The sequence below is a fragment of the Narcine bancroftii genome, chromosome 4 (genome assembly GCF_036971445.1).
Source record: "Narcine bancroftii isolate sNarBan1 chromosome 4, sNarBan1.hap1, whole genome shotgun sequence".
In the NCBI taxonomy this organism is placed as follows: Eukaryota; Metazoa; Chordata; class Chondrichthyes; order Torpediniformes; family Narcinidae; genus Narcine; species Narcine bancroftii.
Genome location: NC_091472.1, coordinates 223685753 through 223704232, shown reverse-complemented (window position 1 = coordinate 223704232; position 18480 = coordinate 223685753). Strand labels below are relative to the sequence as shown.

The following is an 18480-nucleotide window of genomic DNA, read 5'->3' as shown; positions in this document are numbered from 1 at the left end:
AATTCATTATACTTTTATTTAGTTCTCACAATTAGTTTTTCAGTCCTTTTAAGTCTGGATCGTGTTATAATAAAATTTCTTCTATATCAAACTTTTTCTTTTCTCATCAGAAACATTTCTCTGTAAATCTTTTTCTAAACTCTCTATCTTTTTTCCCCCAAATAATCCAAATCTTTAATATAATCCTTCTTAATTTTTTCTAAATAACTTGTCTGACCTCTTAAAAAAGCTTGCAAAGCATTCCATAAAATAAATTTATTATCCACTGAATTAATACTAATTTCTAAAAATTCTTGAATTTGTTTTCTTATAAAATTGCAAAAATCTACCCTTTTCAACAATGTAGGATAAAATCTCCATCTATAAAACAATTTTTCCTTTTCAGAAACTAAACATGACATCAAAAGTGGTGAATGATCGGATAAAATCCTAGTTTTATTCTCTGCATGCATAACTCTTCCTTGTAACTGTGCCAACATTAAAAACATATCTATTCTCAAATAAGAATCATAACTATAAGAATAAAAATAATAATCCTTTTCCTTCGGATTTAACCTTTGCCAAATATCTATCAAATTCAAATCTTTCATTAAATCAAAATCCTTTTCAGTTTTAGTCCCAGTAACTGACTTACGTGACTTGTCTAAAATTGGATCAAGACAACTATTAAAATCTCCTCCAATTAAAAACTTTTCATGAGCCTCAGCAAGATGCCTAAAAGAATCATGAATAAATCTTTTATCATCAACATTAGATGCATATATACTCATAAATCTCCACATCTCAAAATAGATTTGACACCGTACCAAAATCAATCTCCCAGCAGAATCCGTGACCACAGATTAAATCTTAGGAGGTAAATTCTTATTAATCAAAATATCAACCCCTCTTGCTTTAGAATGAAATGATGAAGCTACCACTTGACCTACCCAGTCTCTTTTTAATTTTTGATGCTCTTTCTCAGTTAAAATGTGTCTCTTGTAAAAAAAAGGAACATCAACTTTCATTTTTTATACAAACCAAGAATTTTTCTCTTGATTATATTATTTATCCCATTTATATTATAAACTTACAAAATGTAATACATTATTAAACACCATTTCTAAAATCCAAAAGTTAAAGAACTCTCATCATCCACCCCATTGGACCCCTGCTCCTTAAAAACCTTCAAATGCATTTGACATCTCCAAGTAGAAAAGAAGAAACCAAAAAAAAACCCTGAGATAAAAAGAAAGAGTACTGATAAAAAGAATCAGTACTACTTCCCTCCATTGTGAAGAAAGTGGCCTTCGCCAAAAAATGGCACGCGGCTATGGAAGGCTACCAAAATTCCACTCCCCCAGACAAGATATACAATGCTTGTTTCTTCACTCTACTTGGCAGTGTCCTTTTTGTATAGAGGTGAAAGTAATTTTGGAAAAAAGTATTAAAGGTAAAACTCACGCTTGATTTGACTTTATTTTTGTTGAGTAATGTTAAAATGATTAGTGTTAAGTTAAGATTAATTATGTATCAATTAAATTCTTATGATTAGCTTTAGCTATTTCTAGAAAATGCATAGCTGTTACTTGGAAATCAAATATCATTTTTGGAATACAGAGATGGCATGCTAAATTACGTTCTTGAATTCTACTTGAAAAAATAACTTATAACCTACGTAATAAATATCATTTATTTTTGTAAATATGGAGCCCATAATAAGATCTTGTTGAATGGCAATTCTTATGTTCTTAAGTTTCAACCAATAACAGAAGTAAAGGGATCAAGTATCTGCACATACAAGTGCTGGCTTAGAAAATGGTGCAAGAGCAAAGGTTCAGATTTTGAGGGCATTGTGACCTGGATGACAGGTAACACCAGAGGTTGCTGGGCACCAGGATAGATAAACCACAAACATAAAAGGGAACCCAAAATTTTTCCACCAGCAGATGAACAACAAGAAAGACAATGGTGAAGTGATGAATGGAGGCAGGGGATATGGATGAAATACCTCGTAAGTAACTTGCATTGGATTTTATTATGAATGATGACCCAAAGATTGGAGGTATCGTAGACAGCAAGAAAGGCTTTCAAAATTTGTAAAGGGATCTGGACCAGCTGAAAAATGGAATTCAATGCAGACAAGTGTGAAGTGTTGGATTTTAGAAGGACATACACAGTAAATGGTAGGGCACGGAGGAGTGTGGAAGAACACAAGGATCTGGGAACACAGAAACACAATCCCCTGAAAGAAGCATAATAGGTGGATAGGATTGTAGAGAGAGCTTTTGGCATATTGGCCTTCATAATTCAAAGTACTGAGTATAAGAGTTGGGATGTTATGGTAAAGTTGTACAAAACATTGGTGAGGCAAAATTTGGAATACAATTTTGGTCCCCTAACTACAGGAGACATACAAATAAAACTGAAAGAGTGCAGAAAATATTTACTTGAAGTTGCCAGGACTTGAGGAACTGAGTTACAGGGAAAGGTTAAACAGGTTAGGACTTTATTTCCTGGAATGTAGAAGACTGAGGAGAGATTTGATAGAAGTATACATGGGCTAGAGATGGAAGAGGGGTTAGCGGAAAACAAGCAGTACAAAGCTGGAGGTTCCAGGACAGAAAAGGATATTCTAATGAAGGGTCAGCAGCATACCGTCAACTCTGATTCTCTCATCATCAAAATGCTGCCTGACCCATGGAGCAGCTAGGAAAGGTGGCCCTGCTTAAATAAACAGTCACTTGGCTCGGGGGGGGTGAGAGGATGCTTATCCATATCTTTAGATGCTGTCTGTCCATAAGATAGCCTTATCACTGGAATAAAGGGGGTCAGTAGTAGCACCTGCTCTGTGCTAGTGGAGGAGAATATGGAGGATGCTAGTGAGGGGTCCTCCCTTGGAGACAGTGCAGGATCACTTCCTGTTCATGAATATCCATTAAAGAAAGGCAAACCAAAACTACCAAACATGCAAAAAACATAAAACTTGGAGGATACATCAGCAAGGGGATAAAGTACTCAGCAACCCCAACACAGGCATGTAATATGATCCTTTGACAGAAGAGAAAAAGGACAGTACAGACCAAATGCCTGGGTTGTAAAGGGTGTGTAGGAGCAGGGCATATACATCTGTATCAACCTTTGAAAGTGGAAGGTCAGGCTGAGGGAAAGTTCAGTGAAGCAGATGTGATCCTGCCCTTCAGAACCAAGGCATTGTCAGCATACCAGGCTTCAATGCTAGAAGGTATTACCTATATTTAGAAAAGACTGAGAGTTGTACTAAATTCTGGTCATCGCACTTTAAGAAAGATTTGATGGTCATTGAAAGAGTGCAAGATGGAAGGATTTTCAGAGATTCTCTGGAGAACGCAAGATCATCTCCTTCAAGCTTGAGTGAAGGATAACAGAAAATGCTGGCAATCGGAACCAGATCAAAAACCACTCCTCTTCTTCCGCTGGGCATTCTGATAAAGGGTCATTGCTTGATACAATAACTGAGTCTCTCTCCAGATACTGCCTGACCAGCTCTGTTGTTAATTCCGATTCTCAGCATCTGTGGACATTTGCTTTGGAAGGTTGAGAGAAGATTTGACGGAGTTGCACAAAGCCGTGACTGGTTCGAATGAAGTAAATAAAGGGAGGTTGTTCCCACTGGAAAAGGTCAGAGCATTAAAGAGTAGGGTAAACGGAGCAACAGCAATGTGAGGAAAACCTTAAGGAGCAATCCAGAGCACAGTGTTTGGGAATGCAGCAAATCTGGATGGTGTTCAGAAAGGAATTAGGCCAATAGTTCATGGTCATCAGGAACGAGCAGAGAAGGGAGTGGTAAAGAGTGGGCCAAGACTCAATAAGCTGAATAGCTTCCTTCCATGGTGCATCATTTCCACGAAAACCAAATGTTCTCCCAGCCCCGGCATCAAAAGAAAAGATCACAAAGTTCCAGCAAATGAAAGGGAAATGAAAGTGAACACCACATGATAATAACTGGAAATGAGCAGAACTTTCTGAGCTGGCAGGTTGGAGCACTTCTGCTCTCACATGAAGCAATGATCCCAGAAACATTGTGTAAGGGAGAAAATGGAAGTGAAAGCCTAATCATCAGCAGGTGATCATTGAAACTCTGAGCAGGACACACTTTCCCCAGCTCACAGAACGTTTGCACTAGGGCCCATCCCAAACCCTTAGAAATGTGCTGAATTAGCCTGTGGTCCATGTGTGAGAGGGAATGGAATGGGAAATACCTACTCAGTGAAATAGAAGTGAAAATGCATTGCACTCTTGCCCAAGGATGCTGCTTTTACATTCCCAAGTCACAACATCATAGAAGCAACAAATTATACCATTAACAGGAATCAACCTTCTATAGGAGCTCTATCAAGAGCATCCTGGCCCGGCTGCATCACAGCGGGGTAGAGTTGCTGTAGAGAATTAGATTGGAAGTCAATCGACTGAACCATAAGAGTGGCAGAGAGGATCACTGGAGTTTGCCCCCCACCCCCATCAACATGATCTACTAGGATCATTGTTTGAAGAGGATGCACAAAATCGCTGAGGACCCCTTCCACCCCATGCACAACATCTTTCACCTGCTCCTATCGGGGAAGACATACAGGAGGATCAGAGCCAGCACCACCAGGCTAAGGAACAGCTTCTTCCCACAGGCAGTCAGAATGCTGAACAACTAATGAACAGCTCACACTAACCCTCCAAGACTCTACTATTTATGAAACAATATTTATTTATATTTATATATGTATATTTGTTCTGCATGTGTATCACTTTTCTGTATGTGTGCTTGCATCTTTTTGCACAGGGGACTGGAGAAAGCTGTTTTGATGGCTTTTACTTTTGCAATCAGATGATTTAAAAAACTTCAATAAACTGCTGTAGTGCAACGTGGGGAAGTAGATTCAACAACAAGAGCACGTTCGATCTCATCTGTCTGAATGACCCATGTTCATTACTGCTGCCTTCATTACGCTTGTAAACTCTGCTTCCAGTACGATCACCTACTGCCCTATTGATTATTCAGCAGCAAGCTGTACCACAGCTTTATCAATGGACTATCTCAATTTAGCTACATGTACAGAAACTGTATTGTTCTCTCACTGTATTTCAAGCTGAATGACAAATTACTTTCTCAACCACAGATGCTAAAAATCACTAGCCCTCGACCCATTGGCCAGCATTTTCAACTTTCTATAAATTGTGGTTATTGCAACACTGTTACAGCGTCAGTGATTTGAGTTTGAAATTGCCACTGTCTGCAAAGAGTTTGTACATCCTACCTGTATCTGTGTGGGTTACCTCTGAGTGTTCCGGTTTCCTCCCATGTTCCAAAGATGTACAGAATTAATTGGTCACGAGGGTGTATTTGGGCTGTGCAGCCCCATGGGCTGAAAGGGCCTGTGCTGCACTGTATCTCTATTAAAATAAAATTGACCATCTCTGACTACATTCTAGATCAGAACCATACTCTGTAGAAGCCTGAAATAACTCCCTCAGAATTTTGAGACCAAGTCAATCTCACCCTGCAACTTGATCTTGTAATCAAATGAATTGAGCTCCCTTTGATGAAAACTGTGTAGTTCCCAGCAGTCTGCAATCTCTTCACAGAATCTCCTCTCTTTACCATCGGAAGGGTGGTGTGCTCCACCCTTTGGATCAACAGTCTCGTGTTACACCCCCTTCAGGAAAGGTTGGGACACAGCATGGAAATGAAATGGATAACCCATTCCATGTGGAGCCCCAGGTCCCATCACACCTTCTCTTAAGGGGAAAATCTGACAGTTAAATCAGTGATGCTTGAAAGACTGAAGGAAGTTTCCTCAGCTAAAATATCCATAGCCATCCAAAAATTCTGCAATTAACAAGGAATTATTCAAGCAGTGCTGTCTAGAAGTTTCTGTTGGACCTACGAGAGTTAGAGTGGGAAGCTGGAGAAATCCTGATGAGATTTGGGAAGCAATGTTAACAATGATGAATTTCTTTTTAAACAGAAGGGCAGAGAGGGCAGTAACAGGTCTAGTTGCTGGACCAGGTCCAGTCTTTGCTGGCTGTGAGAGGCAAACCACCAACCACAAGGTTGGTCACAGGCATCATTCCTGAAACTTCAGGCCCTTCATTCCCACAAATTCCAAGCTGCCTGTGGCATCAGAGGTTAAACGGAATGAGAAATCTTCCTAGCATGGTCAGAGTTGACTGAGGGTGAAACTGTTGTCTAAGGCTAGAGCAGGATATAGATCAGCTGAAATTTGGGTGAAGAAATGGTAGGAGGAGTTTAATCCAAACAGGTGTGAGGAGGTCAAACACGAGGAAAGTATACAGTAGATGGCAGGAGCCTCAGGAGCACCGTAGGATGCAAATCCTTGGGTCCGTAGAAGTGGCAACAGAAATGGACTGTGAAGGTGGCGTTCAGCAAGCTTGCCTTAATTAGTCAGAGTACTTGAGTCTAAAATTGGCCAGTCGCATAGCAGCTAGATGAAAGTTTGACCAGGTCTCCCTTGGAGTGTTGTGTGCAGTTCTGGTCATCACACTACAGAATGTGTGCCAGTTTCACAAAGGTACAGAAGAGGTTCACTGGGATGGCATCTCGACTGGACTGCATAAGGAGACTTTGGTCAGGTTTGAAAGGTTGGGCAACCTGATAAAAGTAGATAAGAGAGGCATAGTTGGTCAGATTGCTTTTCCCAGATGCTAGAGGGCAAAGACTTAAGGGATGAGGGGGAAGGAGATGTGCAAGCTGTTTTGTTTTACACATAGATAATGGTAGGAACCAAGGACACATTTTCATGGAAGGTGCTAGAAGTGGCAATGATAGAGGCATTTAGAGAGAGACATAAACTGGCTGGGAATAGAGGGACCAAAACAGTACTCAGGTGAATGAGATTAGCTAGATTGGCACTGTGATCAGGACAGATATAGTGGGCCAAAGGGTCTGTTCCTGTTCTAATTCCACAGAGTGGACAAATTTTATAATGTGGTTAAAGTTAAAGGCTATTCCTGGGCTGAAACTTGCAATGTAAGGATCCCCATGGAGAGAGGGTGACCCCTGCTGTTGTAGCTTGGGAGAGCACATGAGTAGTGCTGTGTTCTTGTGCGGGTGACCTTAAGAGGAAGGTACACATACAAAACATAATGCTGAGTGACAAGATCTGCTTTAAATGTGTGATTGAAGTCACTGAGCTATCAATATTGCCGATCTTTAAGAAGAAGAGCACAGTGGGATAGTAAAAAGGAGTTAGCATAAATTCTGCATTTATAAGATCACTTGGCAGTTAAATCTAACATGAGCAAACAGCTTCACTGAAGAGAGAATATTTATAATGAATGTAGGAAAGTGCAAATATTTTGTACTTACCACTGCTATGCAAAGATACAGAATGCCTGCGAACCTGGGTAATGTTTCCTGGGTTGCCAAGGTCATTGCTGGACCCCACAGCTATTCATAATATACATAGCTAAATAAGAAGAAGGGACCAAGTGCAGCATTTCTAATCAAGTGAAAAAGCAAATTGTGCAGAGGAAGCGGAGAGTTTGTAGTGAGATATTTTACCGGTCTTATTGATGGTGATATGGGTTTTTTGCATCAGTGTTTACTAACGAAACTGGCACAGAGTCTAGGGAAGGAAGGAAAATGAGCAGTGAGATGATGGAACCTATACATATTAAAGAGTAGGAGGTGCTTACTATTTTAAAGCAAATAAAGGTGGATAAATCCCCTGACCCTGACAAGATATTTCGGGCCTTAAGGGGAGCTAGTGTAGAAATTGCAGGGGCCCTGGCAGAAATATTTAAGATGTCTTTAGCCACAGGTGAGGTGTCAGAGGATTGGAGGGTAGCTCATATATCCATTGTTTAAACAAAGGTTCCAAAAGTAACCCAGGAAATTATCAGCCAATGAGCTTGATGTTAGTAGTAGATAAATTATTGGAAGATGTCCTAAGAGATCATGGCTTTGAGTGTGGTAGTGTTTAACCAATCTTGTAGAGTTTTCAAGGAGGTTACCAGGAAAGTTGATGAAGGAGAGGCTGTGAATGTTGTCTACATGGAAGACTAGTCAGGAAAGTGCAAATGCTTGGTATTCATGGTGAGGTAGTAAGTAGGAGAAGCCAGAGAGTGGTAGTGGATGATTGCTTCTCAGACTGGAGGCCTAGGGATTGGTGCTGGGACCATTGTTGTTTGTCATCTACATCAATGATCTCGATGATAATGCGCTAAACTGGATCAGTTAAGTTTGAAGATCACACAAAGATTGGAGGCGTTGTGGATAGCGAGGGAGGCTTTCAAAGGACAAGCAAAGGTCGGGCAAACACAGTAAATGGTAGGGCATGGTAGGGCACTGAGGAGTGCAGTAGAACAGAGGGATCTGAGAATACAAGTACATAATTCCCTGAAACTGCCATCACAGGTAGATAGGGTTGTAAAGAGAGTTTTTAGCTCATTGGCCTTCATAAATCAAAGTATTGAATATAGGAGTTAGGATGTTTTGGTAAAGTTGTACAAGACATTGATGAGGCCAAATTTGGAGTATTGTATGCATTTTTGGTCACCTAATTGCAGAAAAGATATTAATAAGATTGAAAGAGTGCAGAGATTTACTAAGATGTTGTTGGAACTTCAAGAATGGAGTTACAGGGCAAGGTTAAATGGGTTAGGACTTTATTCCCTGGAACACAAAAGAATGAGGGGAGTTTTGATAGAAGTAGGCAAATTGATAGAGTAAATGTAGATAGGCTTTTTTTCCATGGAGGTTGGGGGGGGGGGAGATACAAACCATAGGACGTGGGCTAAGGATGAAAGGGGAAAAGTTTAGGGGGAGCATTAGGGGAAACCTCTTCACACAGAGAGTAGTGGGAGTGTGGAATGAACTGCCAGGTAAAGTGGTGAACATGGGCTCAATTTTGACATTTAAGAAAAATTTGGATGGGTACATGGATGGAAGGGTTTGGAGGGCTATCGAATGGGTGCAGATCAGTGGAACTAGGCAGAATACTCTCCTCACTTGAGAACTTATTTGGAGGCAGTGCAGAGGAGGTTCACCAGGCTGATTCTGGAAGTGAGGGGTGTTAGCCTATGAGGTAAGAATGAACAGCCTTATTGAAGTTTAGAGGAATTGGAGGGGTGGGGGGGGGGTTCCTTATGGAAATATATATTGAAGTTAGCAAAGGAATAGATAAGATAGAAGCAGTGAGGTTGTTTCCACTGGAGAATCAACTACTTAAGATTTATTGGGGATGGGCAGGTAAGGAATCGAGTCTACAGCCCGATAAGCCATGACCTTACTGAATGGCTGGCTCCTGTTCCTGCTTTTGTGTTGAATTTTTCTGTTCATTCTGCCCATGCATTAGCAAATCTTCAGTGACTTAAATCAAGGGCAACAGTGCTGAACAGTCTGAACCCCCTGCACAACCTCCAGCCTTTGCCAGGAATGTGACTAATGCAGATCAATTTCCCTGCCTCATATCTGTAATCTTCTATTACTCTTGCACAAGGATGATCTATTAGTCTCTGATTCCAGTGTTAATTGGCCAGTGGAGATTTTTAAAAAAACAGATTTCCACTCTCTTGTGGCGGAAGACATGTCAATGCAAGCTTTGCGCTGGCCTGGAGAGAACATTAGGATATCAGCTCCCAGTCCTTTGGGAGTGGTGCATCCCGATCTATTATTGCAGTTGCTGTTCATGTGTGGGCATAGGCTTGGCAGGACATTACTATAACATCTCTGATTTTACAGGGATTAAAAAAACTAAAATTGCAAACAGGGAACAGTGTGGAGATGGGCAGTAGCCCTGTTTGAGTGAGAAGTCATTACCTTTGCCAAGGAGTAGGTACGGTTAATGGATGGAACAGCAAGATCTTTCTGCAGGTTGAAATCATCAGACCAAGACTTCTTCAATGGGAGGCGAGGTACAAAGCCTTCCACGGATGGGTGACACATTCTCAGGGCCTTCTGAAAGCTCTCTTCAAACGTGCGGCCAATAGCCATCACCTGGACAAGACAAGCACATGGCTTAGAAGATACACTCAAATTAACTCACACAGACAGTTTCCATTTTACTCAATGCCAATCAAGATTCTGGGCTACTTTTCTAATTCTGTGTGACCCCTTTCTCTTTCCACGCTCCTTGAGGTCCATCACACAGGCGATGTCAGCCCACCATTTTATGACCGAGTTACCATCTCGACAACTTCCATTCTGCAGGGATCTGTTCTGGGGTCCTTTCTCTTTGTGATATAGATAAATTACCTGGATGAGGAAGTGGAAGCCTTCTCTACAGTGGAGAGATTGGACGCAGACTGGGAGATCGCTTCGCTGAACACCTTCACTCTCTCTGCATCAGTGACAGGGATCTCCCAGTGGCCAACCATTTCAATTCTGCTAAATTAACGAAAGGAGAAGGAAATGAAAAGAATTGACTCAGTGGAATTTCTTGTTTATTTTTATTGAATGACAACATTGTTTGACTGGTTTAATGTATCTTAGATTTTGTACTTTAAATGGATGGGGGGGAGGTAGGGAGGATGGGATGGGAGGAGGGGGGGAGAAAATGGCACTGTATATATTTGAAAAGGAAAATGTATGTATCATGGTCAATGTGGTTTATGGTGTGAAAAATAAAAAATTTAAAAAATTAAAAAAAAATTCTGCACCCATCTCCCGAGGTATCATGTCTATCTGTGGCCTCCTAACTATTAGCTAGGTACATGGAACTGAGAAAAGTGGAAGGTTACAAAAGAGGGAAATTATAGGCAGTTAAAGAGTCAGTTACTGGGTCGGCACAACACTATGCCCAAAGGGCCTGGACTGAGCTTTAGACATCTATATTCATGCAGATGACCTAAATCAGGAGGATTTTCAGATTTAACGGATTGTAAACTTTGTAGAACTTGTTTAAAGATAATAAAAGGTTTAGGAAAAAAAAGTACCAATGTACAGCTCCTCACACTCATCTGGTTTACTAAGGGGAGAGGTGGGGTAGGCACAATGCTCTCCCCTCCTGGACAATTGGGTTTCTCCAACCATCAGGGGACAGTGGACAAAGGGAGAGAAGAGCTCAGTGTTGTTTCTGCAGTAAGAAAGCCCAATAAACTCCAGTCAGTCAGTCCTAATGTGGTTAATGACAATCCGGAGTTACCAGCTAACAGAAGTATCGTCTGCAAATGAATTGCCATAGAGGGGATAACCTTCACTATCTTTGTTAACAATATTGAGCATTAGAACTGTAGAACACTGCAGCATAGAAACAGGCCCTTTGGTCCATGTCAAACTATTTATTCTTCCCAGTCCCATCAACCTGCACTCGGTCCTCCATATACACCTATCCATGTACCAATACAATTTCTTAAATGTCAAAATCGAACCTGCATCCATCCCCTCAGCTGGCAGCTCGTTCCACACTCTCACCAACTAATGTTCCTCTTAAACATTTCACCTTCCACCCTTAACCCATGTCCTCTAGATCTGGTCTCACCCAACTTCAATGCAAGAAGTCTGCTTGCATTTACACTACCTACAGCACTCATAATTTTGCATATCGCTCATCAAATCTTCCCTCATTCTCTGGTGCTTCCAGGAATAAAGTCCTAACCTTTTTCACCTTTCCCTATAACTCCGTTCCTCAAGTCCCAGCAACATCCGTGTAAATTTTCTCTGCACTCTTTCAGCAATGGGTGAGAGCTGTACAGCATAGAAATGGGCCTTCATCCCCTCATGTACTTGCTGACTTTTTACCTGCATTCGGCTCATCTGCCCATCTGAATGTCTCTTTAGATGGTATCTGATTCCTTGAGAGAGTACTCAAGAAATCAACACTCCATTTTAAAAAACGTTCCCATCAAATCCCTTTTAAAATTCTTTCATTTTCACCTTAAACCATTAAGCTGCCACTGTGGTACACTTTTGGGCAGGCCAGGTCATACACATGCCCAACATCAAGCTCCTGTCCAAGCTCTGTCACCAGAAAAGATGAAGGTGAACAGAGCAGTAGGTTTAAGGACTTGATCTTTGCAAATAAATACCACAACCCCACTGAATTGTGCAAACCTTTGGACCACAAGTGTTCAAAGGTGGCACCTCGACCAAGCATCAGGGACGCATGGAAGCCCTGGAGAGTAATGGTGGAAGACTCTGCCTCGTGAGCTGCCCGCCTTTACCCTTCATGCCCCTCTGGTGATTCCCACTTTGGCCACCTCATTAGCCACCTCCAAAAGCACTGAACTGAAATAAAAAGGACCATTCTTGATCTGAGGGACTGCCGAGGAACCACGCTCTATTCACTCATAGACAAGGTTTGAAATGTTGAACTTCAGTCTTTGATGGCTGAATAATCTTCATCATTCTTGGGCCCAAGCTAAATAAGAAAAGCCTTCTCGTACCATAATGTAAATGTTAACTCAGTCCAAAAGAGTAATGGCCTGTGGAATAAGACATCAGATGTACGTGTAGATACTTGTCGAGAAGTTAGTTAATGTGCAGCACTCACCTCCCCGACACTCTTCATTGAACTGCCAATCTCTCGAGAGGCCCCGTGGAAACGGTCCAAGTCCCACCGAGGTACCTTGGTTACAATATAGTCCAGGCTGGGCTCGAAGCATGCTGTGGTCTTCCCGGAAACAGCATTCTTGATGTCAGGTAGGGGAATTCCTAGGGCCAATTTAGCAGCCACAAAGGCCAGTGGATAGCTGGGGAAGGACAGATTGGAGTAAGTGGCTTGGACCATTTCATGGAGCTTTCATTCCCATGAATGGAGCAAATCAACACCAGCTATAATTATCAAATTTATAGGATATGGAACAGGACCTTCAGCCCAACTCTTCCATACTGACCAAGTTGGCTTTCTCAGCTTGATCACATTTCCCTGCATTTGGCCCATAAGGAATTCAGAAATTCGAGACTACACTGAACTTGGTAAACAAGAGATCTGTAGATGCTGTGGCCATCTTGGACAGCTTGTGTAAGCCATGGAAAAAAAAAAATCACAATTAGTCAACAGATCTGGCCTCCACCTTGCAAAGGTTTGCATATATAAAAAGGTTACACACATTCGATTTTTTAAAAATTTTATTGCTTTTAGGATCATCCATCCCTGAAGATCACCCTTCCCAGGAAACAGCATTATAAGGCTGAGCTGATGGAGATTTGCTCGATTAATGGAAGATATAGGGAAAACGTTTAGATTTTAAGTGGTACTTAGTGACAGTATTTCAGCAGTTTGGGCTAGAAATACAGTCACTAAGTAGCACAGTGGAGAATTACTGCAGGAAGGAAGAGCTCATGAACTAAATCAAAATGCAGCTCAGGAAATGCTGAGCATAGCATGAAGAGGAAAGGGAGTGGAAGGAGAGACACATGGGGCAGAATGGCAAGTGAATTTATGTCAAGACCTCCAGTCTGTCCTTACCCTGTAGCCTTGGAGGCCAGAGCTGAGCTGCGAGACAACCGAGCGTTGACCTCAATGATACAGTACTCAAGGGATGAAGGATGCAAGGCATACTGGATGTTACACTCTCCTATAATGTCCAAATGACGCACCACCTTGATAGCAGTTTCACGCAGCATGTGGTACTCTTCATTGGACAGGGTCTGGCTTGGGGCTACGACAACAGAGTCTCCTAAAACACAAAACAGCATTTGGGCAATGAAAACCACTGCATTCAACAATAACAGGCCTTGTGAAGCATGTTTGAGGCCACATCTACTCTCAGAGTCATCATGGTGCTCCTCAGATTTGCCACTCTTTCTTATGGAAGCCACATACCCCAGCCTGAACAGGTGTCAGGTCAGCATTTGCCCTGTACCCATGCGATCATGTACGGAGCTCAAAGTGTGAATGCTCTGGTGCACGGAGCTCGGAGGGGTGCAACCTCATTCAGCAGTTGTCCCACAGCCCTGTCTGCAAGTTGCCTCTTGCTGAGTCTATCAGGCACTCTGCAGCTTTAAGAGGGGTGATGGTCCCTGGCTATGGAAGCAGTCTGCTCATAAACCCCTTGTAAGTGTCACTATCAGCACCTCCTGCTTGCAAGGACTGTCAGCCTGCAGAGTGATGAGCATTTGTGACCATTTCCAAGTGGCCTCAGGATCACAGCAAAATTAAGGCTCACTGTCCCATCCATCATTTCTTCTGAACACCGGAAGATGCTGGGAATGTAGTTTGGGTAATGTACATGACTCACTGGAGTACGTAATCAAAATGAAATGGTATCCGAGTCTTAGGAGCAGCATTCACCTCCATTGTTGGCAAGAAACTGGTCATTAAGGGTAAGCTGCTCCTCCTAGTGCTGCTCATGGTCCTTTGCCTCCCCTCCCGAGCCATCAGCTGAACCATCTTCCCTGGATATGCAAAGTGGATCATGGCTGAAGAGATCAAAGTACGCATCTCCAAAAAAAAGTGGAGAACCAAATAAGTGTGTGGCTGTAGCAAGCTGTGTGAAGTCCCTGGGTTTGCAGGCACCATGTCATTACATGGGATGGTTTCATTGGAACGCACGTAGAGATGTTTGCACATTTAACCCTTGTGGAAAAGTTTGTACATTTGACCATATCGATCAGAGGTTCTAGCAGAATGTCCCAATGGTGGACCTTGTCAGAGGGTTTCCCCAAGAGAACTGGATATGTAATTTGGCTGAATGGCGCTTGTCCAGAACTCTCAAACCTTGCTCATTCAGTGGTGAGAAGGGCTTCACAGTCTGATCTACTCACAGCCAGACCGCCAATCTCACTGCCTGCTGCTCAAGGTGGCTGCGACAGGGATGTCCTACTGAATGTGCCCTTTCTGAGGTCTGAAAAGTGATGCAGAGGTCGTTATCCAATTTCAGGCCAAGCAACTAGGTAACAGAAGCTGTTCACTGCAGAGCCCCAAGGGATTAGAGAGGAGTGAAAGGTGCAAAGGAGAACAGCAGGCAAGCTTACACATCTCTCAGGTGGTTTTACCTGTGTGGATTCCCAAGGGGTCAAAGTTCTCCATGTTACACACAGTCACACAGTTGTCAGCAGCATCTCGCACTACCTCATACTCCACCTCCTTCCACCCTAGCAGTGACTGCTCCACCAGGATCTGATTGGTCATTGCCAAAGCCTAGAGGAGTAAGAAAACCATCATTAGAACTATAGCAGAAAGCCTAAAAACAGAGGGAGATGTGCTGGAGATGAACTGTACCAGCTCCCTAAAGCAAGGGAACTGGATGAATACACAAACATGCTGGATAAACTCAGCAGATGAATTTACCAACTTACTACAGCAAGGGAACTGGATGAATACACAAACATGCTGGATAAACTCAGCAGATGACTTTACCAATTTACTACAGCAAAGGAACTGGACAACATGGGTCAGACCTCAACTGTCATATTGCATTGAGCTACGGGCACACACCTTGGAAGTGAATATCAGAGTATCATTCATTACCATACCGGTTTGACTGCCATGTGCAGCACTTGCTACCCATGCTCAAATGCTCTTAACATGGGACTACATCTTGAATCACTGTCATTTTCATTATAGCACCACACAGTTACTTTTAGACTCACTTATCTATGGAAATGAAGTCAGAGTCACATAGCATTGAAACAGGCCCTTTGGCCCAACTTTCCCATGATGTCCCACCCACAATAGTCCCACCTGCCTGTGTTTGATCCATATCCCTCTAAACCCATCCTAATCAATGTATCAGTCCAATTAAATCAGATGGTGCTCCAGCAACTCTTCCTTAAATGAGCATCAGTCAATCAGATGGGTTTTGTAGTCATCAGTAGTTTCTGTTTGAGCTTTCAAAGAGTTGTGCAGTAGTTAGAAGTAAATCATGAAAATTTATAGACACCACGGTTGAAGTAAAAACACAAAATGCTGGAGAAACTCAGCTGGTCAAACAGTGCCTTTCATGTAGCAAAGTTAACCATCACAACTCCTTATTCAGATTTACTGGTGTATCATTAGGTGAAATTTCATGCTGAGATTGAACTCATTTCTCAGAAGGCTCAGACCAGAGTTTTGAAAAACCTATGATTTAAATTTAGCACGGTAACAGCCCGCAAGCCCGTGCCGCCCAAACATGCCCATGTTACCAATTAACCTACTAACCCCGTATATCTTTGGAAAGTGAGGAAACCAGAGCACCCAGAGGAAAACCACAGGGAGAACATGCAAACTCCTTAAAGACAGTGGCGGATCTGAACCCAAATCGATGGTGCTGTAATAATGTTGTGCACTAACCATGCTGCCCAAATATTATAATATTATTATTATATATCTTCTTTACCAAAGACAATGCTACTGGAATCTCAGCAAAGGAAGCTATAGCTGATGAAGAGGAGGTGCTGGACAGGTACCTGTTCTAGACTGGGTAATTCAGGGGGATATCGTGCACTGGCCACAATCTCCCAAATATCTAGATTCAGGGGTGCTGGCAAATTTGACAAGGTGTGGTATGTTTAACCCAGTGACTACTAGAACTGTCAGTTTCACCTTGGGTGCTGGAAAAGTTCTACAAATAATCCTCAGAATTAACTGTCAACTGAGCAGGTGTAGCAGAGATTAGTCAAAGACAAATCCATGTTGATTGCTTTTCGACGGATAACAAGGGAGACTTGATGTCAGGAAATGCAGGGTAACTGGACTTTCAAGGCTTGAGGAGATGCGACATGCTAAGTCTGACATCAATTGAAGAACAAACTGCCGGAGCTGCGGTAATGGTGGAGCTGTCACTGGTGTGGACCCAGAATAAAGGAGACACAACGCTCCTCCACAGAGCCCTACTCCCGGCTTCTAATGCCTTCAGGTTTAAACCACCTGTTAAAGGGGCCAGAAGTGCTATTCTGATATTAATCAGCAAAAGCATGGAGATTTGTGACCAACATGGTGGTGCCCTTGCTTGGGGTTGAAAGCTCTGAAGGATCAGCGGATTGGCGGAGGGCAGCAGAGCAAGAAAACACCATCCTACGGAGAAGAAGCCTGGGAGAGGATCCTACGGGGGAAGGAGACCACGGCAGTGAACCAGGGAGGGGCTCAGCAGCCAAAGGAATTACACCAAGTCACAGGCTACTGGAGACCAGCACGTGGAAACCAGGTACCGAGAGGGTGCTGATGGCAAACAAGGCCTCGGGAGCTTTCTGATCGGATCAGAGCTCGGAACCAGGAGCTTGGGTTCACCACTGGAACACACAGGAGGCCATGTGGCTGCAGAGGCTGCAACCACAGGAGGCAAATCCATGGATACTCTATGTCTATGCAGGGACTCTCTCTTGCTTCTCTTTCTCTCATTGGAGGGGTTGCCGAGAAATTGGCGCCCTTTGGAGAGCCTTTACGGCAGGCAAAAGTTGACAAATTTGTGCATTATGTACATGACAACAAAGGAACTAGAACCTTGAAATGCAAAGGGGTGCAACACCAAGAACAGTAGATTGGCTTCAGAACGACTTGGAGTTGAAGGGACGGAGCACAATTTCCAAACATAGAGACGCAGTGAACTGAGATTACAAATAGTTGGTGGAATGGATAACTGCCACAGGATTAGAATTAAAAGCAAAGTAGGATTCAGTATTCTTAATGGTGCACAAGATCTGGGAGATTTGGGGGGGGGGGGGGGGAAATATGGAGGTGCCATGGTTTGCATAACAGTTAAAGGAAAGCTGGGACAGCGCCAACGACAAAGACCATGGTTCAAATCCCTAGCTGCCTGTAAGGAATTTGTATGTTCTCCCCACGTCTGCATGGGTTTCCTCCAACTGTCAAAATGTACCGACAATTGTAGGTCAATTGGGTGCAATTAGGCAACATGGGATCGTGGGCTGAAAGGGACTGTTGTCTTTCTGAATGTCTAAATTAATAAATTTAATCTCAGTGCACACTCCATTTAACAAGACAGGGCAAGGTGAGAAAATTATTTAAAAGCATCCCACGTAGGGACATAAATGCTCTAATGATTCATGGTGATCCTTTATTAAACATTGGCTTGGCTACATCTGGACTATAGAGTCCTACATGTCATACTTTATAGGGATATGGTGCCAGCTTTAGATTTTAGAGATTAGAGACTTCAGTGTTGATGTAGAATGATTGGAGAGGCTCCTTGAAATAAAGAAGATTATGAAGTTTAAAATCATGGAGAGGAATAGAGACCGATAGAAGAGTTCAAAATAAAGCTCGACCGAAAACCTTGGCAAATTTCTACAGATGTGTAGTGGAATGTGTGGTGACCGGCTGCGTCACTGTCTGGTATGGTGGCACCAATACCCCCAAGTGTAAAGCCCTGCAAAAGGTGGAGGACACAGCCCAGGACATGACAGGCAAAACCTTTCCGACCATCGAGAACATGTACAGGGAACACTGCCGTCGGAGAGCAGCAGCAGCAATCATCAAGGATCCACACCACCCAGCTCATGCTCTGTTCTCACTGCTACCATCAGGAAAGACCCACACCACCAGGTTCAGGAACAATGGTCACCCATCCACCATCAGAGTCCTCGACAATAAACTCAGCCTGGGAATCATTTAAGGACTCTAT

General features: G+C 42.7%; 1 protein-coding gene across 1 annotated transcript in view; it reads right to left on the bottom strand.

Annotated features, from left to right (window-relative positions):
- cps1 (carbamoyl-phosphate synthase 1, mitochondrial) overlaps positions 1–18480 on the bottom strand; it is a 169270-nt gene that overhangs the window by 70928 nt on the left and 79862 nt on the right. The window contains exons 17-20 of the mRNA XM_069934069.1: positions 14912–15056; positions 13383–13593; positions 12465–12663; positions 9794–9970 (exon numbers count right to left, since the gene is read on the bottom strand). Of these exons, the coding sequence (XP_069790170.1) occupies positions 9794–9970; positions 12465–12663; positions 13383–13593; positions 14912–15056 (732 nt within the window). The remainder of the gene's footprint in view (positions 1–9793; positions 9971–12464; positions 12664–13382; positions 13594–14911; positions 15057–18480) is intronic.